Below are 23,125 nucleotides of genomic sequence, written 5' to 3' on the forward strand. Positions count from 1 at the left end.
GAAGCTTGTGGGGGTGCAAAAGCAGAGGACAGAAGTGTTGACCATCATGGTGGGGCTGGTGGCAGTCTATAATAACACCTGGGGCCAGATTAAAAAAAGGGTCCCTGCTCTCATGGGGGGGACCCTCACTCATGGTAGGACCTCCAAACTGCAGTTTCTCATTGCAGAGGTCTTCCCACGTGTGCTGGGGCCCTTTGTGAATGGGATCCTATGTCCAAGGCCGGACTGGCTGTACTGGGCATCGGGCCTTCCCCCGGGAGGCTTGAAGGGCAGGGGTCACTTTTGTTCCCTGGGGCCAGGAGCACTGCAGAGCTCCTTGTAAACCCAGCAGCAGTTTTCGGGCAACAATAAAAGTGCCAAGATAACTCCAGTGATGAATGTACCTTCTGAAGAGAGAAGGAGTTTTGGCTAATGACAGCTTTGACTCATCTAAGGTAGCGCAGAGGGTTAATGTGCCTGCTGTAAAGAACATGTACTATGCATATCACAGACCAGTATTTTATGTGCATAGCTCAGTGGGTTACTGCGTCGCAAAGATTGTATTGTTGCTGTGCAGTTCATAAATTACAATCGTAATCATGGTTAGAAAGTTATGTTTTTCCCAGTCTTTCATTATCCTAATTTTGCTATAAAAGACTAAGGTTTGTTTGGTTAGAAATGCATTCTTATTAGTAAAGTCAACCCTAACCACTGTGTTATGTTCTGAATCCTAAGTTTGTGTTTCTCCAGACCAAGGACACATAGAAAAAGCCTCCCAGTATGGATGACATGTGAATCCTACACATTGGCTCCCCTTTATCTTATGTAACATTTTCTATACTCTGATTTACACACATATGATTCATTGTCTTGGTATGTATTTGAGTGTCAAGTGCTGGCGACACCCTAAAGTGGTATGAGAGGCGATATAAAACAAATTAAATACATGTGAGAGGCGGTTTGGAGAGATGAGAGGGTGATGGTGAGGTAATCATTAAAGAGCCCCAACAAATATTGCCATATCCTGGTGCACTGTAAAGTAATAATTTAATATGCTTTAAAAACGAATGCCTTTGAATATAGAATGAAAAATGTGTTGTAGAGTGCACCATTTCCCCCCAAATTTTCTTGGGGGAGAACCCACTAAGCCCCCTTGCAGGGGTCAGGCTCGCTCACTGCGCTCAATCGCTATGCACCGTATGGGGACTGGTCTGACAAAATTTGCCAAAGCTGCTTTGGGTTCCCAGTCTGGCCCTGCCTATGTCTTTGGGGACAACAGTGGGCTGGGCTGCATTTAGGGGAAGGACACCTGGCCCAACCTATACAGAAGATGCCTTTCACCCGGCAGACTGTTCTCCAGGGGTCTGATTTTCTGTACCTAGCACAGTCGGTAAGAGACCTGGAGATGTGGCCTCTGCCATCGGTGTGATGCATCTCAGACTGCTGGTCAGCACAGCTGCAGGGCCGGACTGGATACCCAAAGCAGCCCTGGCAATTTTCTCAGTCCAGCCCCTGGGGAAGCACTGCCTTTCCCCGGGAGGCTGGAAATGCTTGCTTGCTGCTTTTGCTACTGGGGTCTGATATTGCTGCAGCACTTGAACACCGGCCCCCAGTAACAAAACTGGCCCCCACGCGTTCAAAACCGGCCCACACCCTTCCAGCCACCCGTGGATACACCTGATACACGGTCTGGCCAGTCCAGCCCTGGTCAGCAGCAGCACTCTCATGGCAGCTCTGTGTCTCAGGCAGCAGGTGCTCAGCTCAGCCACTGCAGCTCTTGTGATCTGTGATACAAAAGGGGGTGGTGATGGACGGGGCATCTGAATCAATCAAACACTCACACCCAGTCAAAAGATCTGGGTTTAATCCATCACCGTTCTTTAGCCCACTCTGCCACCCCAGTTCAGACATGGCCATATGCAAATCAGTCTGACCCTGTGCCTCATGGGAACAGTCCAGCCCGAACTGCCAAGCCATGCCTTCCCTGGACCGGAAACAAGCTTCCTGGGACCGGTTTCTGGCATTCCAGCCGTCTTCAGCCCGGCTTGCTTGAATCCAGTGGCAAAGTGAGCAAGGGACTCACGTCTGAGCATACCCTGCCACACTTATGGCGGTCAAAAGCGGTACAAAAGGGGGTGGTGACGGACGGAGCATCTGAATCAATCAAACACTCACTGTGGCAGGTTCTCATTGTGAGACCACTCTAGCTCTCTGTTTCAAGGTCCAGTAACCAGCAGGCGTTCTTCCTCATTCATAGACCCACCCCTAACTCTAAACGGAGGCCAAGAGAGAGTCCTGCCCCATCCAGTCCTTTCCTCTGTCACAGAGAACTGAGCTCCAATGAACTCAAAGGGTGAACTGATCACCTGACTAAAAGCGCCAGCTTAGATCCAAAACCAAATGCAGGTGCCTGCTTCCAGGTCCAGTCCAGTCCCACGATAACCTAAGACCCTAAATATCACGGTGTCTTGAACCCATGCTGAGGCCCACGATCCATAAAACAGTAAACAAAAAGTGATGGATGGAATGCTTGAATGAATCTCAGCCACTGTTAATTACTCGGGCCGCAAACCAGGCCGCACCCACCTCAGTTTGGAATCCTCTATATGCAAATCAGTCTTGATCCTGCTCCAATGGGAACAGTCCAGCCCGTAAAGGCTGACGTGCATACGGGTGAATCCAAACTGAGGGCCAATAAACTGTGGATTAGTATACGGCCCGAATGATTACCAGTGGCTCTTGAGCTCAATGTCCGCGGACTCGATAATTCTCGCCTCGGCGCCTACTTTAATCATGGGTCCCACGCTGCAACTCTGAGCAATAGCTTGCTTAATCTCCACAACGGCCCCAATAGCGCTGGGATGCCTGGCTTCACCTTGGGGGTGCCCAGGAGGGGCATCTCACAGGGAGAGCCAGGAAGGGTTCCACAGCGGTGTACAGCGTCAGGACGCCCCGTTGGGGCAGCTGTGCGCTTTACAAAATACACTACATTTATATTTACATATTAATTCAATCATTCCATCCATCACTTTTTGTACACTTTAGTGTGTCACCCTAAGCAGGACACGTAACCGTAGCTTCAATGGTCTAAAGGCTAGGGGGGGGGGCAGACAATGCAGAGTAGTAAGATGCAGGGCTACAACACCAAAAGTGCCCCACTGCTGCTCACCACGGTAGCCCAGGTGCATGGGGCTGCACACAGGAAAATTGATCCTCAAGTTGGGCGCCCTTTGTGCAGCACTCTCACGCTGCAAACACACACATACACACTTGTGGAGAGGTAAGCAGTGGGGGAGGGGCATGAGGGGCCAGTGATTTCAAGTAGGCAGTCTCCAGACTTTGAGACAGTGGTCATAAGGCCTGTGCCGCATAACTACTCCGCTTCCACCATTCTCCAGACATCGCGACATTAGTCACCTGTATTTAAAAGCAGTCCGCATTGAACCTCATCCCCTGCAGAGGTGAGTACCCTTGAGGGGAACTGCTTACCTCAAACCATGTGACACACAATTCTAGGGACTCTTGACTTTTATCTCCTCAGCAGCAAACCAGTTTGCCAGAAATTATGAAATCATAAAAAGTGTGTTACAGGGCTACAGCTTCCTTATTTGAAGGTGGCTCTATCTTCTTGGACTTCTATTTTTGTGTTTTGTGAATGAAATAAGGACAGGTTTTTGATACACCTACAGCATTATGTTTAAATTGAACTCTGCCTCTCACACATCTTTGATTTAGAGTTTGTCGGACGGGTACCCTGTCTCAAACTTCACCCATATCCCATCTGCTTATTTACACATGCATTATATCCCAAAGTATTTGTAATAAGGCGGATGGGATATCCGTGACGTTTGTAACGTATTACCCGGCCACCAACCTCTGAGTCAGGCCTACAGTCTTTGGCAGTAACATATACTTGTAACCTCTCAACCTTCATGAAATCTGCAACAAATATGGTTCGGTCACCCATAATCAGCTCTACAAAAACGTATTATTGGAATCTGGCTTCGAAATTGCAAAGTGTTCAACATGTTTCGGCTGCTTTTAGGTCTGCATCAGGTGGATTACATGACTCATGCTTCATCAGTTTCATTGGCCCAGCAGTGGCCCTCTTTGATTGAGCAACCAGGCTGTAGCACATGCTAATGATTCCTAACACATGTATGAAGTATAGAGCTGCGTTGTACTTCCATGCGAGCCAAATTGACGTAGCTTGGGGGAGTTGCTCTCCCTCTGTGTGGTCAGCTTTAAGTTCAGCTCTGTTGGTTGCATGCCACATTGCTGCGAGAGAGTTGATGGCATGAGTCAGAAGATGGGCTCTGTATGTTTACTGTTGGTGGTGTGGACTGGAAAGTATGTCTCTGTAGAGGAGCCAGAGATGGGGGTTGTAAACAAGTGTATTTTATAACTCACTAAAACTTTGCTAACTCCCTCCTTATCCCAACACAGCTGTTATAAGCGAGTGTGATTTTAACGACAACGCTCGCCCCTTCTGCAACTGGGCGCAGTCGAAGGACGATAATGGAGAATGGATCCGGACCAACTTGCCCACCCCGACGGAACAGACTGGCCCACCCGGGGACTACCCCGATGGAAGTAAGAAACAGTGCCACACCAGTGGCGGTCCCCCATACATCTGCCTCGACCTTTGAGTGCCAGAGGACAGGCCTTTACATCTGTCTTCTACCATGTAGCTTCTTCTTGGCATTTTTATTTTTTCACTTTCCTTTCTTTCCAATTTTCCTTTTCTTGATAATCCCCTTTTCACTTTATATTGTGGTAAGTTTTCTTTGTTTGCTTTGTTCTAAGTGCAAAACGTTTTCATCTTACTTGTTTGCCGTCTTTTGTTGCACGTCTCTTATATTCACCCTCCCTTGCTTTCTTTTATATATTCATTCATTTTTTTTCGTATTCTTCTTTCTTTTTCTAATCCAGGTCTACCTTTCCTCCTCTTTCTTCCTGCCTGTTTCCTTTCAGTTTCATTCACCTGTCTTTTACTATGTTTTTATCACATTTTGACTGTTGCTATATTTGCTCCTGTTTTTTCTTTCCTCATTTGCTTTTTTCTGCTCCTCTTCTGTCTTTACTCATTCATGCCTTAGATGCAGATATCTGAATGCTGCTCTCTGGTTCCTCAGTTAGTGGTATCTGCTCCTTACTGCTGTCTCTTGCTGTAATTTTCCGCCATGTTTGAGGTGTTCCCGCTTCTCTGGTTTCATCTGTAGGCACTTCAGCTCTGGTCTACCAGATCTTCTACGCGTAGGGCACAGACATCAACATTGAGGCCACCAGGCTGTGCTGCTGAAGGAATCTTCTGGCCAGCGAAGGTCTCAGGCGTGGAGGGCACGCAAAGCGCTTCCTTCCTCAGGCCGTTGGTGGTTCGGGGGCATATAGATAGGCAAGGACTCTACGTCCTGTAATCCTTCTGATGCGTCCTTTCATTCCACCTTTTTCAATCTTTCTAAATCCTTCAATTATCAGGTCTTGCGAAACTCAAGCAAGCACTTTCTTATGCTCAATTTTAGCCCCTTATTAGATTAATGAACCAGTTGCTCTATTCGAAAACTGTCACTACCTAAACCATCCATATTATTTGTATTCAAAGGGCCGTCTTTCTGTTTTTTTCCTTTTTACTCATGACCTTCACAGGATAGTCTAGTAAGAGCTTCCCGTTTGACTCTACTGTCTGAGGTCTACTGTAATGAAAGGCGACCAATATCAGGAACTCTCCTTTAATAATGTGTGGCACTTCGGAGTGGCTGTAGCAGTTTTAGTGATTACGGCCTCCTTTAATCTGAGGACTCAACGTAAACACGTTTCGCCCCTCTTTTGGCCTTCTTCAGGAATAATCAGGTTTGTTTGTACTATCGACAGCATGTGGGTGATGACGACTCTCTGGTCTCACTTCTGTCTAATTTCTGGGTTGGACCAGAACCACTACCTTCTGGATGGAAGAAAAAAATTAAATTGTTGGAGGAGTTTCCTATCCTGGGATACCCAGCTTTCCAGAACCTTGCAGACGATTCCAGTGCCTACTCCGTGGCAGTAACTCTCCTTGTACCACAAACACCTTAATGTTCACACTAAACGTCCTGTAGCCCCAGGCAGCTGCATCACTCCTCCTGTGATCTGTCCAAGCTTTCCATCTCAACTCAGCCTGATATCAGGGGCACCATCTTGTCATCTCTCTGAGATGTGTGGACAAAAAGCCAATTCTATGCCCGCGACGGGGTCCCAAGCTACCACTGAGGTGGCCTGGATGTCCATTGAAGCATCAATCATCTCCTCTCAGACCCCGGCTATCTACACCCTCAGAGATCCCTGCAACAGGGAAACCACCTATCAAAAGGAAATCTTAGTTGGACCCTAATAGAATGCAGCCCCCTCATCAGTCCTTTATATTTTTCCTCACTCTCTTTCTATTTTTCATTCTTTATTCTTCATGTCTTTATTTGGGTCATTTATGTATTCTACATGCTAATGTAATTTCCCTTTTTCTTCATTCATATGTTGCTGTTCTCTTTTTTGTTCTTCTATTTCTTCGTTGTTCCGCTTTCCAAACTTTCTTTCATGTAGTTTTTTGTGTGTGGCTGTTCTCAATAGCTCAGAAGTGCAGTGAATCAAGCAATGACCATGGTACTTATTCACACACTGCAACCTGATGGGACATATTGTAAATCTCATACCAGGCATGGGACATTTTGAGATCTCTGGCCTGTTCTGCAGAGCCCTTCACGCCCTGGCTTTTCTTTCCATTGCAGAGGGATACTACATCCACATGGAGTCGGGCGACCTCAAGGATGGACAACACATTAGGCTTGAAAGTCCATCCTTTACGACCTCGTCGGACATCTGCGTGCAGTTTTACTACCACATGTATGGCATAGAGCTCAGTACTGAGAGCCAGCTGAATGTACTGCTGAACGACTCCTCCGGTCTGGTGAAGATATGGGGTGTGCAGGGAACGCAGAGCACCGCCTGGCTCCGGGGCTCAGTGACGGTACCCCGCCGCAGCGGGAACCCCATACAGGTGAGTGTCACCCCGAGGAAGAACACATCCCACAACACAGCCCCGGAGGTACTCTAGAACTTATTGAAGGCCTCAAAGGCATGGAAGGTATAAGGGGGCACGCAGAGCACCGCCTGACTTCGGGGCTCAGTGATGGTACCCCGCTGCAGCGGGAACCCAATACAGGTGGGTGTGACCCTGTGGAAGATCAAATGCCACAACACAATCCCTGGAGGTACTCTAGAACTTATTGAAGCCTCAAAGGCATGGAAGATATGAGGGGGAACCCTAACTGGGAGGTAAAAATATATTTACCTCCTGAGACATCTATATAACACTGTACTCTGTAGAGAAACAGCTGTACAGTACAGTGGAAAAGATGGTGCCAGCCAGGTGGAAGAACCTGGAGGAACCACAAGAGTAGAATAAAAGGCAAATGCTACAGTGAGAACTTACTTTATAGGGACATGAGCTAGAAGAAAGATTGCTGTGGAATAGACAATATTATCAAGATAACTGAAAAAAGAAATACTCAGCAGGTCCATACGGTGTAACAAGCATCCCTGAAACAAACATTGGCAAAACCAGTAGGTCTGGGTTTAATGTGCTTGTGCAGCGTAAGCACATAAGAGACAGACAAGAAAGTGAAAGGTGTGCTGTTTTGAAGGCTCCCTTGCCTTTCCAACAATCCTGATTTTGTTTATTTGTCAAATGAAGCTAGGATGGCAAAGGAGTCTGTTACAGTCACTTTTTAATTACTATTGCATAGAAATAAACGAAGCACTATAACGAAGGCTCCTTTGTCACCAGACTGTTTCTTGACATACAAACAACAAGCACTGGCAAAGCAAACAGGTTTGATATTTGTATGGTGAACACCCAACTCATGCAACAAGTGATTAAATACGGTGCACACGTAAAAATATACATGCATCCACAAGCATAGCCATACATACACTACATATGCATCACACACGGATAAACATACATGTAACCATGCACGCACACAGATACATCACAACACACAGACACATACATGTATGAGTGAGCACTGCAGCTTTCAAGTGGGGACATCAGAAGAGGGGAGGAGGTGAGCAGTGCAGGGTGCAAAGGTGAAAATTCACTGGGTGCAAGGAACTCAGGAGCTGTAGTGCAGAATACGAGGTTGTCCTAGAGTGAGAAAGTCTATGAGAAAACTGAGATGGTTGGAAAGTAGAACAGAACAGAATAAGATGACTAAAGGCACAGTATGAGGCCAATACAGTGGCCAACAACACTTGCACATTCCCACAGACGCGACAAAAGATACTAAGAACAAGCACACAGTGAGTCGTAAACAAGAAACTAGATGTGACAAAATAGAAGGACATAGAATAGAATCCAGGAAAAGAGGTCGAAGAGGAGGAATCCCTGCTCACTGGACCGCTGACATGTCTGTGAGAGCACACACAGCTTAGGCCACCAGATACATGACAGAGTCCCTGACAGCAAGAAATGCTGCTCTGTGAGATAAAGTGATGCAGCACTGAGGTTGTAGCCAAGCCTTAGCTAGAGTGTCCACTGGTGCCCAAGAAGTGACCAGGGCTGTGTCCCTGCACCGGGGCTTTACTGACATGTCGTGTTGGTTCTTGCAGATTGTCATGGAAGCCGTCCGAGGAGACACGCCATACTTTGACACAGCGCTGGACAACATCGCCATCACCGAAGGACCGTGTGCACGTAAGGAGTCGTTGATCAAATCTTTGGGTGGAATGAGTGTTGTCAAGATTGATCTGTGCGCTAGATTGAATGAACCACTGATTCCTTTGCAGACGCATTGCGAGAACTGTGATCCTCTTGGGATAGCGCCTTTTTAGGGTAGTTTGCCTAATGAGAAAGCGACTGTCTTGCGACAGCATCCCTCTTCCATCATGATCATCTTGAGATCCTGCCTCGCTTCAGATTGTGGTCCTCTTAGCTCGCTTGACATAGACATACTCACAGGTTTACTTCCTGTTTGCCTTTCAGCTTGCGTGAAGACCTGTGACTTTGATGAAGCAAGTAACTTCTGCGGCTGGAATGCTTCGGTGAGCTCTGATGGTAATGTGTGGGAGCAGTGGAATGGACCCTCCCCCAACCACCCAGACACAGGACCCGACAACGACTTCTCCAGACCTGGCTGTGAGTACCATTCTCTACTAACACCTTCATCCAGCTCATTGCTTAATTTGAGCCGGTGGTTCCCAGTGCTCGGCACCGGCACTTAATTGTCAACACCAGCACCTGCGAGAGTCTGCCACATGGTGGTGCTGTCTGTCTAATTACGAATGAGCACAACAACAGTTGTTTATTAATTCAATATACATTAAAAATACTATTTACCTGCCGCACCAAGTCATTCTTAAAGGTTTGGTGGCCTGGAATAATCTGAATTGTCACACTTGTAGGAGTGTGATGGTTGGTAGTTGTGTTTTTACTATCCTTGGCAGCACTGGCAGGGGCAATGCGTGGCTCAAGCTGCAGTGGCCTCCTGACGAAGGCCTGGCACTTATTTTTTAACAAATTAAGAGCTGAGTGTGGTACAGTGAGCATCACTGAGTGTGTTTGCAGGTTTGCCATGACCCTCTTCACTCACAGCACCTCCAGGCACCCAACACATACTGTGATCTTAGCACATTTAGAAAGAAAGATAAAAAAAATCCTAATTGATGCAAAGCGGCAGAGCGGGAGATGGGACCTCACAGGGGGATTCCATCTCAAAACACTCACTAATGTCTCAACTTGTGGGATACAAACTTGATGTTAGTGGGTAGATTGTGGCAGCAGGGGATGTAAGAAGTGCTGGGCTGCAAGAGAGAGAGAGGAGAGGGAAGAGGAGGTCACCTCTGGCAATGGAGCAGTGCCCACCTCTGATGTCTGTGGACTCAAACACATCTCATGGGTCTTATCTACTACTGCAGTGGCTCCCACCCTATGGTCCGGGGACCCCTGGGGGTCCGCGAAGCCTCGTCAGAGGGTCCGCGACTACTTAGAAAATGCAATAATATTTACTGAGCAAAAAATTGTATATGAAAAAAGAAGCCAAATGTACAATTGAATTGTAAAATGTACTGTAAATGTGAAGGAATTGGAAATTGGAGGCTAAAAATGTAATTAGTAGCTTAAGATTGATTCAGGGGAGCAGTGCAGGTGCAGCAGACAGAATATAGGGCTTGATTACAAATATTGGCGCACAGGGTGGGAAACATCCATCACAACGCAACTTTTACAACGCACTACCATTACAACGCAGGATTTACAACGCAAACCATTACAACGCATTGCGCTGGAGGTGGCTGTAGGATAGGGAATAGTTTAATTTACTATCCAAAACCTTCCCTACTATCCACGGGGACTGGAGTTGGAATAGTAGATTAAACTATTCACTATCCAGCACCCCCCAACGCAAGTCGTTGTAACGACTTGTGTTGTAAAACTTGCGTCGTAAAGGCATGCGTAGTAAAAGCATGCGTTGTGATGACATACATCCGCACAGGGTTATTCCGTCACAAGCGTGACTGATATCCTGTCCGACAAATTACATGTTCCATAGGATACCACCGAATTGTAATTTGGTTGACTCGATATCCGTCACGTTTGTGATGGAGTAATCCTGTCCGCCAAGATCGTCGTCAGGCCCGTAGTATGGATGATGAACGGCAAAATTGAATTCAGAAAACTCCAACCTTTCTATTAATTTTTTAATTTTTTTTATTGTTTTATTTATATGTGTTTGTAAATGAAATAAAATGTGTCATTTGTGTATGTGTTTGATGAATGCTGTTTTCCTGTATTGTTTTGTGGTTCTTCGGCAATGCTTAGGCCAGGGTCCTTGGCTTCCAGTATTGACTCAGTGGGGGTCACCGGATTCCAATAATGATTCCTTGGGGGTCCCCAGGTTCAAGTAATGATTAAGTGGGGGTCCCTAGAAGTCAAAAGGTTGGGAACCACTGTACTATTGGACCAACATTTTATGGTTCAGAAATCATTATGAACTTCTAGTAGCTGAGCCGACTCACAGAAGTAGGCAAGATTCTCCTGAGGAAGCTCTTTAAGCTACTCAAGGGCCATGCGTATCTATATCGGCGACAATCTTAGTTTTGCGAGGACTGAGGCAGCTTGCAACAAGTTGAGGTTGTGTTTAATGAGTGAAAATTGGGGAGAGGATGTAGCCTTATGGCTAGAGCAGTTGACGTGAAAGCTGGTGAACAGGGTTCGAGTCTCGGCAACGATGCTCAACATCCTGTGATTCTGGGCAAATCACTTAATCTCCCCGTGACTAACAAGAATAAATGTGTCCTTGTGTAACCAAACACTAGTAAAGCGCTCTGATACCCAATATCTTTGGGTCTAGTTTTTTTTTTAAGAAGCTTGAATAGGGTTGTTATAATTCTGCAGCCTAGGTGATCTCCCCACCCTGTGATTGGCCGGACCACCAGTACACTGTGACCTGAGCCCTTTGACTGATACAAGGTTTCAGATGGAAAGTAGCAATACACAATGGTCAGGAGTCCTTACCTAACATTGTTTTGGAGATGCGTGTCACACCCAGCGGTATGAACTCTGCCCCACACTATCTGACCTGCATAGTTCAGGCAGTTAAAGATGGTATTTACTGCCTCTTGAGTCATGTTCTTCATTTATGGCATGCTATTGAACCACTAAAGGTGTTCATTTTATCTCACGGTTTCATCTTGTGTTTTGTGGAAGATCTTGCCTAGTTGCTGTTGCAAAGCAGCAGAGCCACACAACAGGTCTCTGTGGGGTAAATGATGAACTGTCTCTCCTGTTCTTGCCCATAACTTCCATTTCTTTCCCTGGACTCTTTTATTCAGTTCTTCTACATTGTGGCCAATAAGAAATTCTTGTTAAACATTCAATAATAGCCTTGTACTCCAGCATCCGCCTTGCAAAAGATTCCATGACCCGTCTTCCTCGACCACGCGCCTCTCTCGTGTCCTGCCTGGTGTCCAGTGATATGGGATTGACCATTGGCCATCGAAGGACGGTCCCTGTAGGTTTCAGCCCCAGCTGTGAGGGTGGCGTCTGTTCAATGGGTGGAAATCTTTGGGGCAAAACTGCAACGAAGACAAAATAATTATAGTAAAAAAGCTTTTTTGGGGGGTGCACGGGTTAGTGCTACTGGTAGAAGTAGGCGTCTGGTTAAGTTTAGGGTGAGTGCTAAGTTCAAGGTAGGGGTGAAGGGTAAAGCTAGGGAGAGGGGTTGGTTTAGTGTTACGGTTAAAGTTAGAACTAGTTTAGCGTTAAGTTCAAGGGTAGGGTTAGAGACCAGGTTAGGGAGAGTGTTAGCTTCAGGGTAAGGGTAAGGGATAGAGTTAGGGTGAGTGTACGGTTCAACCTAGTGTTATAGTTAAAGTTAGAACTAGTTTAGTGTCAAGTTCAGGGGTAGGGTTAGAGATCAGGTTAGGAGAGTGTTAGCTTCAGGGTAGGGGTTAGGGATAGAGTTAGGGTGAGTGTACGGTTCAACCTAGTGCTATGGTCAAAGTTAGAACTAGTTTAGTGTTAATTGCAGGGGTGGCGTTAGGGAGCGTGTAAGGTTCAGGGTAGGAGTTAGTGATAGAGTGAGGGTGAGGTTTCGGCATACTCTTGTGGTTAGTTAGAACTAGTTTAGCATTGAGATCGGAGATAGGAGTGAGAAGAGTGTTAGATTCAAGGTAGCGGTTAGAGATAGAGTTAGGTTGAGTGCCCGGCCTCAGGTTTTGTGTTATGGTTAAAGTTAGAACTAGTTTAGCAGTAAGTTCAGGAGTATGGTTAGAGACAGGGTTAGTTAGGGAGATGTTAGGTTCAGGAGATGTTTTTTTTTTTTTTTTGGTTAAAAACTTTTATTGAGCAACAAAATCAGGGTTACAGAGACGGGCCTACAACCTCGCGGGCTGGCCGCTAAAATCAAGGGACAATGTGGGAAAAACACTTGCGGCCACTCTGGAGGTCAGGCACAAATCGGATACAAAATGTCGCTCAAAGTATAAAACAAGATAAGGCATTTTTCTTTTTTATACACACCAAAAAAACAACAAACGACAAGAAAGACGAATGCATAATAAACGGAGTTAGCCCAGAAGGAGGAGGGGAAACCCACTAATCAGGAATATGAAATCATAATCAGTAGGACAAAGCAGGGTGGGGGGGACAGCGGGGAGGACAGGCAAATCAAAGGACAGTATACGAAATTTCAGGAACGCCAGCCTAGGGCGATAAGGTAACATCGGGGGGTTCAACCAATGGAGGAGCACAAATATCTCCGCGATAGGCGTTCCACTGACTCCAGATCTTCGTCCATGCCCTAGGTCTGCCCCTGGCTGTATAGACCGTCTTTTCGCGGAACATAGACCAGTCCATGTTTTCCTCCCACACAGAGGCAGTGGGGGGCCTGTACGAGCCCCAGAGTTGCGCTATGTCCCGCTTCGCAACCATATATCCCAGGGTCGCCCATCTGGTCTGGGCCACCGAATAGTCGGTAGGTTCCCACACGTTCAACAGGCATCTCCGGGCCTCAGGCTCTAGGGCAATGCCAGTCACATCAGCCATCACCGCAAGTACCTCAGTCCAGTAGGCAGCCACCCTCGGGCACTCCCAGATAATGTGAAGAAATGTAGCACTCATCCCGCATCCACGCTTGCATAAACCATCCGGGGAAAAACCCATCACAACCAAACGAGGACCAGTGACATACACCCGGTGGAGGATCTTGAGCTGAACCAGACGGAGACGGGCAGGAATGGCGACCTCTTTCGGAGAAGATAGTGCCGACTGCCAATCCTCGTCATCCAATTCCAGCCCGTTGCCGACCCAAGCCTCCCTAAGTCGGACAAGCAAGTCAGCGCGATTGAGAATCAGTTTCTTGTAGATCAAGGAGATAGTGCTATCGGGGAGGTGGCCATCCAGGATACGATCTTCGAGGGGGGAGGACTCAGGGATGGCAGCACCAGAAGTCAGAACAGAAGCAAGGGCGTGGCGGACCTGCAAATATCTAAAAAATTCCCTATCACGCAAGTCATAATCATTCCGAAGGGCCTCGAAGGACTTCACCGCTCCATTCGTACATACGTCACCCACTCTACTTATTCCAATCATATCCCAGCGGTCAAAACCCTTCGTCGTCCAAAGACATCCCAGACGCTCGGATGCATAAAGCGGAGTCGCCAGTGTCATGCGATCCTCCCATCCCAGGCTTACATTCGCAGCGCGCCACACACTAACCGCAATCCTGGTCGGTCCCGTAAGATGGCGCCCAGCCGACCTGGAGTAAAGCGCTCTATTAAAGTCCCCTCCCGGAAGTTGGAGTCTATCCATTTCAAAGGCCGGGTCCCGACCCGGGGAGTACATTGAGTGGTTAATGGCAGACAGTTGGGTAGCCCAATAATATCTCCTGATATCAGGAAGTGCTATGCCCCCGTCATACCAAGGGATGGTAAGCTTCGCAAGGGCGATACGTGGACGCCCGTCCCAAATCAGCTGCCTTTGTAGACTCTCGACCTCTCGAAAATAGGTAGCGGGGATGTCATCATAGGAATTCTGGAGTGCGTAAAGGAATCGCGGCAAGGACATCATCTTGAAAAGGGCAGCTCTGCCCAGCGGAGACAGAGGCAATTTACGCCAGCGAGCGACGTCCAGCCTCAGTCTAAGAAGCAGGGGAAGGAGATTACGTTCAAACCGGAGCGACGAATCAAGTGTAATAAAAATCCCCAGATATTTGAAGCCAGACTGAACAACCTGGATAGGAAATCTATTCGGCAACGGGGGCAGAACACCCGAGAGAACATATACACAGGACTTAGCCCAGTTGATAATCAAACCAGAATTTTTACCAAACGAGGTGAGAACGTCGAATAAAACATTTAAAGATTTACGCGGGGAAGTAAGGTAAAGAAGAATGTCGTCCGCGTAAAGCGAAACGCGGTCCTCAAAATCTGGGGACCAACGTATCCCCTTGAGAGAAGGCTCCCATCGAAGCCACGCAGCCAGCGGCTCTAACGCGAGAGCAAAAAGTAGCGGAGACAAGGGGCACCCCTGTCTGGTCCCCCTACCGAGGGAAAAGGGAACAGAAACTCGACCGTTAACCACAACCTGCGCCAGGGGGTCGGTGTATAGCAGCTTCACCCATCCAATAAACCCCGGGCCAAAACCAAACTTCTCAAGAGCTGCCCAAAGATAGGGCCACTCTATCGTATCAAAGGCCATCGAGGCGTCCAACGAAGCCAAAATGGCCGGCTCCGTCAGAAGCCCCGCCCTCGCAATGGCTCCGTGGAGGTGACGCAGATTAAGAGCTGTGTTACGGTGCGGGATAAAACCGGATTGGTCCGGATGAATCAAGTCACTAACGACCGTCAGGAGGCGAGTAGCCAAGAGCTTGGCAAGGACCTTGGGCTCAACATTTAACAGGGAGATGGGTCTATATGACGAACAAAGATCCCGGGGCTTACCCTCTTTAGGAATTACAACGATCGTAGCCAGGCGCTGGTCATAGGGGAGAGCACCCCGCTCACGGGACTCCAAAAACATTGTTCGAAGATAGGGCGCAATCTTATCAGGACGCAGTTTGTACAACTCGATTGGCAATCCGTTCGGGCCCAAAGCCTTGCCCGAACGGAGAGAGCGAATGGCAGTCGCTATTTCGTCCGTAGAGAACGGGGCCTCCATAGAGACCTGCTCCAAATCGGAGAGGCAGGGCAAAGCTATATCACGCAGCAAGAGGCGAGAGTCGTCTGCATCCCGTTCTGACACAGGGGAATAAACCGCACAAAAGTAGTCCGCAAAACATTCCACTATTTCAACTGGGTCCGTCACTCTCACACCATTCGAAGTCTGAATCACCGGCACCACTCGATTCGCCCTCTCCTTCTTATCCAACCAGGCAAGCAATTTACCCGCTTTGTCCCCAACATCATACAAACGACCCTGTTGCTCTCGAAACATCATTTTAGCCGCATCTGTGACCAGAGACTTATAGGCAAACTGCTTCAGACCCAGGGCATGGAGTTTGCCAGGAGTAACAGTCGATTCCAGGTCAGCCTCCATCTCGAGTATTTCCATCTCAAGATCCACCACCTCCCGATTCCTCGCCTTTTTGGTTTCAGCAATGAGAGACAGGGCCTGCCCACGAATCACTGTCTTAAAAGCCTCCCATAGGGACACCGCAGAGGAGACGGACCCCTCGTTGTCTAGAAAATAATTGTCCAGGGACTTAATCAATAGACCACGGGTCTCAGGGGTTGTCAGGTACCAAGGGTTGATAGGAGCCACCCGGCCCGCCGCCTCCACCCCCACATCAAAGCAAAGCCAGAGCGGAGAATGGTCCGAGATGCCCCGGGGAAGGTGTCTAATCTCCCGGACAGCCGATGACTGTGCAGCTGGCATTAGGAAGTAATCCAGTCTAGACAAACTCCCATGGGCCCCAGAATGGAAAGTATATTGAAGCTGAGTGGGGTGCATAAGTCTCCAACAGTCCACCAAACCAAAAGTATCCAAAAAACCACCCAGCCACAGTTGGGCCAAAGGAGTGTCCCTAGGGGGGTAACGATCACTCAGACCGGAGAACACAGAGTTAAAGTCACCAGCCATGAAAAGAGCGCCATCAGGGAGGCCCAACAGCACTCGGCCCAAATCGGAGAAGGTAGAGGTCTGCAGGCCGGGGGGCACGTAGACGGCGAACAGAGAAAGGGTCCGGCCCTCATATCGTCCCACGAGGACGGCATAACGCCCCCGATCATCAAGGATCACATCATCTATCGCAAGGGGAAGGGAAGCCCGGACAAGGATGCCCACCCCCCTGGAACCCGTAGTAAACCCTGAGTGCGCGACAAGGCGATAGCCCCACCTATTCATTGCACGACAAGTATTACCCACTAGATGGGTCTCCTGCAGAAAAACAATATCGGGAGACAAACGTCGCAGGCATCGCAACACCACCCCCCTTTTTATACGATCCCCCAGACCATTGACATTCCACAAAATAAACCTCAACCCGCTACCCCCCATCCCACAGAGTGATGCAGGAACCATCCCCCATTGAGCATGACATTGAAAATTCCATTAGCAAGATAAAGTCGCCTTGAAAAAACAAAACACGAACCTCAAACACCCCACCAACCCACCCCCCAACATCCAAGAAAACACCCCCCACCCTGCACCCCTGCAGTAAGCTAAAAAGCCACCCCAACATGCAGTGTGCCTGTCGCCCAAAAACCCCCGTTCTACAAAAAGACCCCGGAGGAGGAAAGGCCCCATCCCACCCGCCACCCCGACAGAGCTAAAGGAAGAAGAGAACACACAGAAAATAGAGGCACTCAAGTATGGAACCCTGGGAGAAGTCACATGGCACGGAGACAGGGGCATAGACAATAAGTTCAGCTCTCTACACCACCCTCGGCACCACCCGGGTGTTCGGTAGGCTCAGTCCAGTTAAGCCGGTCCGGCAGAGAGTCCAGCCAGTCATTTACCGAATCAGGCCGATCAAAGAAAAGGGTCCGTTCATTGTACTCAACTCGCAGCCGGGTAGGAAAAAGCATGGCGTATCGCAGTCCCAAGTCCCGAAGACGCTTCTTGACTCCACGGAAGCCCATACGTTGTCTCTGCATAAGCTGTGAGAAGTCCGGGTAAAAGTTCACCATGGCATTCTAGAAGGCCACCGGGCCCTTAACTCGCAAGGCCTGCAGGATAGCGTCTCGGTCCCTATAATGAAAGAGTTTTGCAACAATGGGCCTCGGCGGGGCGCCCGGCTTGCCCTGGCCACCCGGAACACGATGGGCACGTTCCACTGCAAAGAATTTGCTCAATCCAGATGGAGAAAGGTAGTTTTGTATCAAGTCCTCAACCAGGAGATCAACAGAATGTGGGTCAGGATTTTCCGGAACGCCAACCACACGCACGTTGCAACGCCGTGCTCTGTTTTCAAAATCCTCCAAGCGCCGAGTCATGAAATCATTCACCTTTCTGAGGTTGCCAATCTCCGTCTGTATCTCCGAGACGTCGGCCGTGAGGCTAGATGACTTGAGATCCAATGACTTCACCTTCTCATTGGTTTTAGATAGGTCGGCCCGAATCAAGTTCACATCGATGGCCACAGTATCTATTTTGTGGGCCAGAGCTTCATACTGTTGGCCGATGGTTTCTCTCATGCCAGAAATGGCGCCCATGATGTCCTGCAGGGACGGCTCTGCCGAAGCCTCCAAAGGGTGCCCAACTGCACTCGGGCCAGGCAAGGCGGCTCCAGGGGACCCCTTCGATTGTGTGTACCGGTCCATGATGTTAGACTGGACCGGGCCCCCGCGCAGGGGCGTCTTGGTCTTCCGCCTCTCTTGGTCCCCTCTGCCAGACATGATGGAGACCGCGACCCCGAGGGACCCACGCGACCTGGTGAAAATGGCCGCAGGAGGACAGGGCGCCGGAGCCAAAAATCAGCAGCGAGGGCACATCGAGGTGTGAACCGGTCTGGAAGGATGCGAGGCAGGCAAAAGGTGCAACAGCAACCTCGCGTCGCTGGACCCAACAACGGCCAGACACCACTGCCGGAAGACGTAGTCTGAGGAAAAATCGAAACCGAAAGTTAAGAGGGGGACCCACAAGTCGAATCCCCCTGCCGCTGTTGTTCAACTCAGACACGGCAACAGAGCCTCACCAAGACCCGGGCGCACCACCGGGGCGGGCCCCGAAAGTTCGAGTCGACGTATCTTCGGTGCCCCTGGTTCAATTCGAAATCCAAAAACGGCATTAAGATCAGCCCAGGTTCCTCTACAAGAGTCCTCATAATTAATCAGGATATGTTCAGGATATCATGCCGGGAGTGGCGGGGGTCCGGAGAGCACTGTGCTCACGCGGCCATCATGGATGCCCGCCAAGCTCCTCCCCAGGTTTAGGAGATGTTAGGTTTAGGAGATGTTAGGTTCAGGAGATGTTAGGTTCATATAATCCCCTCACCAAGGCCGCCATATAATCCCCTCACCCAGTAAGAAATGATCTGATCCTCTACCTGGAAATTCAGCGCCATGATGCTCCTTCCGGAGCGACCGTTGCACTCTACAAATACCCTCACAAATTCACAAATTCACAAAGGGTGGGGGGTTACGGATAAAGTAGGGTAAGTGTCAGGTTTAGGGTTGGAGTTAGGCTTCAAGCTAGAGATATCATGTGATAACTTTTAAGCTCCAAAGCAGTTAACAATGTGCTGTTCATGGCTGTTACTCATATTATTATCACATACCTGTTAAATGTATCATCATAGCTTGAGGTGCAGCTGGAGACCAAAAGGATTTATCATCATACCTGGGGTGCCGCTGTGTCGTCATATCTGCGTACCTGGGGTGCAGCTGGAGTCTGAATGCACATATTGTCAAATCTTAGGGTGCAGCCATTATCACGTATTGGGCTGCACCAGTAAATAAATATGTGTATTATTAAAGCTGGGTGTTCACCTAGACACCAAGTACATGCATCATGATTTTTGGGGTTCTTTTATGGCTCTATAGGTGCTCCCCACACTTGTGTATGTGTTGTGGAATTCAGAGACTAGGGTTCTAATCTCGGCTTCTCCACTTGCCTAGTAGATTCATCCTAGGAACAATGGTCATCTCCCTGTACCCAATTTTCCAAATCTCCTAGAATTGGGTGCGCCTAGGAACGGGTACACTCACAAGAGCTCAGCGACGTGGAAAGGGAATGTACACTGCAGTGATTTGTACTATAAAGTATGAGAATCAACTTGGCTCCTGAAAGCTGAAAACCACCCATATGAGGGTCATATCCTAGAAAAGGCTGATCCATAAAAATACAATCTCACTCCAGAATGGCTCCTTTGTTTTAGGCGTGGCTTTGTTTTATTTCCATTTATATTTTATTACACACTTTTATAATGTGTGGTACATCTCAGCAGCTGCTTCAAAGCGCTTTGTTTGCTCTGTGTTGTTGCATCCTCGGCTTGTAGACCCACAGGCAGCGTGGTCTTGTGTTGGGCTTCTGAGGTGTCCGTGGGGACCTCTTGATCCAGGTTCTGGTGGCCTCAGTGGGATCTTCTTGGTGATGAAGGGAGATCCTTGACCTGAGTGATAAGGAGGCCACTCGGCTTCCAGACAGATTGACGTACTCGTACGTGGGCTGCACCAAGTCCTGGGACTAACATATAAGACCTGCTGTTGGTGATCACCTGGTCCTGCAGAAGAGACGGTCGTTTCATTCACTTTTGAAGCAAATTGAATTTTCACGGGTCTCATCTTCAGTGGGAGGGAGTTCCAGAGTGAAGGGAGTTCACCTGTACGTGTAGTGAGGTGCCCCAAGTCTCTTGCACCTGGCTGGGTGCACTGAATAGGACCAGGGTGTTAGACCAATGGCATTGGGTGGCTTTGTGTGGTCAGAGCAGTTTTGAGAGGTAGTCCCCTGATGGCCATGCAGGTCGCTGTGAATTATGGGCAGGATCTTGATCTGTGATCGGTCTTGGAGCGATGGCTCGTGAAGTGGTCGCCAGAGAGTGGAGGCTGAGTACGAGGCTGACTGCATGGTTTGGTCTCTCTGGAGTTTGCGGAGACTTGTGGTGGAAGGTACTATGTTGATGTCTCCATTCTAGTAGGTTTTGTGGTCTTCATGAGATATCTGTTACTGGGGTAGAATCTGTTTCCCACCAGGAACAGCACAGGGCTCTAATTGGTGGATGCTGTGGTCTTCCCTGCTGTTTGATTGGAGTGCTCTTGAACTAACCTTCTCTCATTTGATGGTTTCTCTTCCCCCTCACTGTCATGTGATATATTTTCATGGAACATAGCCAGTTTATCAACAAGTATGGCTCCTTCCTCTCATTGGTGGATGGCTTGTGCAGATTGCAGTCTGATTGGTGCACTCTTTGCCTAACCTGTGCTCATGCTCTGTTCCTTTCTCTCCTCGCAGTTGGCCAGTACATGCTGATGGATTCTGAGCTCGCAGTCCCGGGCACCAGGGCTTCGCTGGAGAGTCCAGTTGAACAGTCCTACGGCTGCATGCAGCTCAACTTTTACTACTACATGTACGGGGCATCGTCCACCATGCAGCTCAATGTCTACGGCTCCAAGCCAGGTGAGTGTCGCTGAGAGAGAGGGCAAGAGACAGAAGAAAGACAACATGACGGGTGCCCGCAGGGTGGCTCCATTCTTGATGCTAAACTTTGTCACTGCATATGGAGTATGAGGAGTATTCGTGTGCACACTAGAGCTGCTCTGGGTGGCCACAGCAACCCCAGCAGCTTGCACATTCCATGAGGAAGAGAGGTATCCATTATTTAACAGCGACACCTAGTGTCCAGTAAGAGTATAGCATGTATTTGTTTCAGGGTAGTGGCTGAAGGCTGACTCCTGTCCACTGGAGGCACTGTTGTGTCGCCTCTGCTGTTGAAGAGAGGTGGTGGGGAAAGGGGAGAGCCCTGAATATGGGAAACAGATTAACAATATCTACTGATCCCCTGCCCTGCCTCCTGGTGTGCAGGAGTAGGGTGAGGCTTTGGCGCCAGCGTGGTTAGAGAGCGACTAGTAGAAAGATTGATGATACGGATGTATGTCGTTACAACCAATGCTTTTTCCATGCATGCCTTTACAACGCAGGTTTTGCAATGCAAGTCGTTGCGTTGGGGGACGCTGGATAGTGAATAGTTTAATTTTCTATTCCAACTCCAGTCCCCGTGGATAGTAGGGAAGGTGTTGGATAGTAAATTAAACTATTCCCTATCCTACAGCTCCCTCCAGCGCAAGTCGTTGTAACGACTTGCGTTGTAATTCCTGCGTTGTAAAGGTACTGCGTGGAAAAAGTTTCGTTGTAAAGGATGTTTACCGATGATACTGTAGGATATCCATGCATCATTGCATCTTCTTAATGCTGCGTCTGCGTTGAATCCACAGGTGGGACCTCTGGAGTCGCCTTGTTCCAACTGACCGGGAATCAAGGCCAAGCCTGGAAGAGGGCGGAAGTGACTTACACCGGAACCTCTGAAATGCAGGTATGCCCTGACAGACTCTGGCCGCACTCTGCCCGTCACTCCCAGGCGTAGGGTTATGATTGAATTCATGGTTAGCATTGGATTTGGGACTAGGGTTGGGCTTGCATTTTGGACTCAGGTAAGATTATGTCAAACACTTAATGCTGCAGCCTTTGGTCATGCAAGACTTTCACCGTGTCCAATAATGGAGCTTGCTATGAACATGTGGGCTGAAATGTCGCTCACTCTGTCCCATGGATGGGCTCAGCCAATCACACGAGCTGTTGCATCACCGGTCAGGTTATTATAACATATTGCTCTGGCAATCTCACCGTCTGCAGGTGCCCTGAACCCAAGGGCTCTTTGCAAGCTGTGAGAGGTTGTAAGACTTTGAGAGAGTCTTCACATGGGACCCGGCTGATGAAACTTTGTTTTGGAGAAATGTAAAAAAATAAAATCAAAATGAAGAAATATCTTTTCCAGAAAAGAGTATGCTTTCTTGGAGAATTCAAATCTCCGTTGAAAATAACATCATGATAGTCCTTTGATGACTTTACTACTTTAATAAAAAAACAAACCGAAAGGATGATGGCGCTGTAAGACAGACGAGGGAACTGAAACGAAGACCAGAAGGGGGAAAAGGGAGGATATAGAGGGTGGCAGAGGCGTAGATGGGGGCGGGTGGGTAGTTAAAGGAATAGGGAAAAAGTCAGTACGGGTATTAAAGACTGAGGGGCGGATCTACAAGGAAGTGCCGCAGCGTGGCACCGCAAGTACTTTGGCCGCGCCTCGCTACGCCACCTGTAGGGGTAGCGTAGCATTCAGACGCATCTCCAGATTTACGATTTCTCGTAAATCTGGAGATGTGTCTTGTTCCATGGGTGTTGCGTGGGAACACCCACAGCAACACCCATGGAACGCCCCTTCAACGCAAACTGCTGCATGTGAAGGGGCCGTATTTACAAGGAGAGGAAAAGTCACGCAGGGTGGATTTTCCTGTCCCTGTGAATATGGAGGAGAGCCGTGCGCCACCAGTATGTCACAAAAAGTGACGTACTGGTGGCACAGGGGGCTTGTAAATCTGCCCCAGAGTGGGTTAACGGGGGGGGGGGGGCGGGTCAGTGCTCGGTCATCCAGCCAAGTCACAGTCGTGGCCAGGTGTCTGGGTGGAG

General features: G+C 48.6%; 1 protein-coding gene across 1 annotated transcript in view; it reads left to right on the plus strand.

Moving 5' to 3' along the window:
- The window catches only part of LOC144797757 (IgGFc-binding protein-like), a 283,418-nt gene that overhangs the window by 27,833 nt on the left and 232,460 nt on the right, over positions 1-23,125 (plus strand). The window contains exons 3-8 of the mRNA XM_078668518.1: positions 4,426-4,572; positions 6,738-7,006; positions 8,620-8,704; positions 8,993-9,145; positions 20,897-21,061; positions 21,877-21,974. Of these exons, the coding sequence (XP_078524644.1) occupies positions 4,426-4,572; positions 6,738-7,006; positions 8,620-8,704; positions 8,993-9,145; positions 20,897-21,061; positions 21,877-21,974 (917 nt within the window). The remainder of the gene's footprint in view (positions 1-4,425; positions 4,573-6,737; positions 7,007-8,619; positions 8,705-8,992; positions 9,146-20,896; positions 21,062-21,876; positions 21,975-23,125) is intronic.

The sequence above is a fragment of the Lissotriton helveticus genome, chromosome 12 (assembly GCF_964261635.1).
Source record: "Lissotriton helveticus chromosome 12, aLisHel1.1, whole genome shotgun sequence".
Classification (NCBI taxonomy): Eukaryota; Metazoa; Chordata; class Amphibia; order Caudata; family Salamandridae; genus Lissotriton; species Lissotriton helveticus.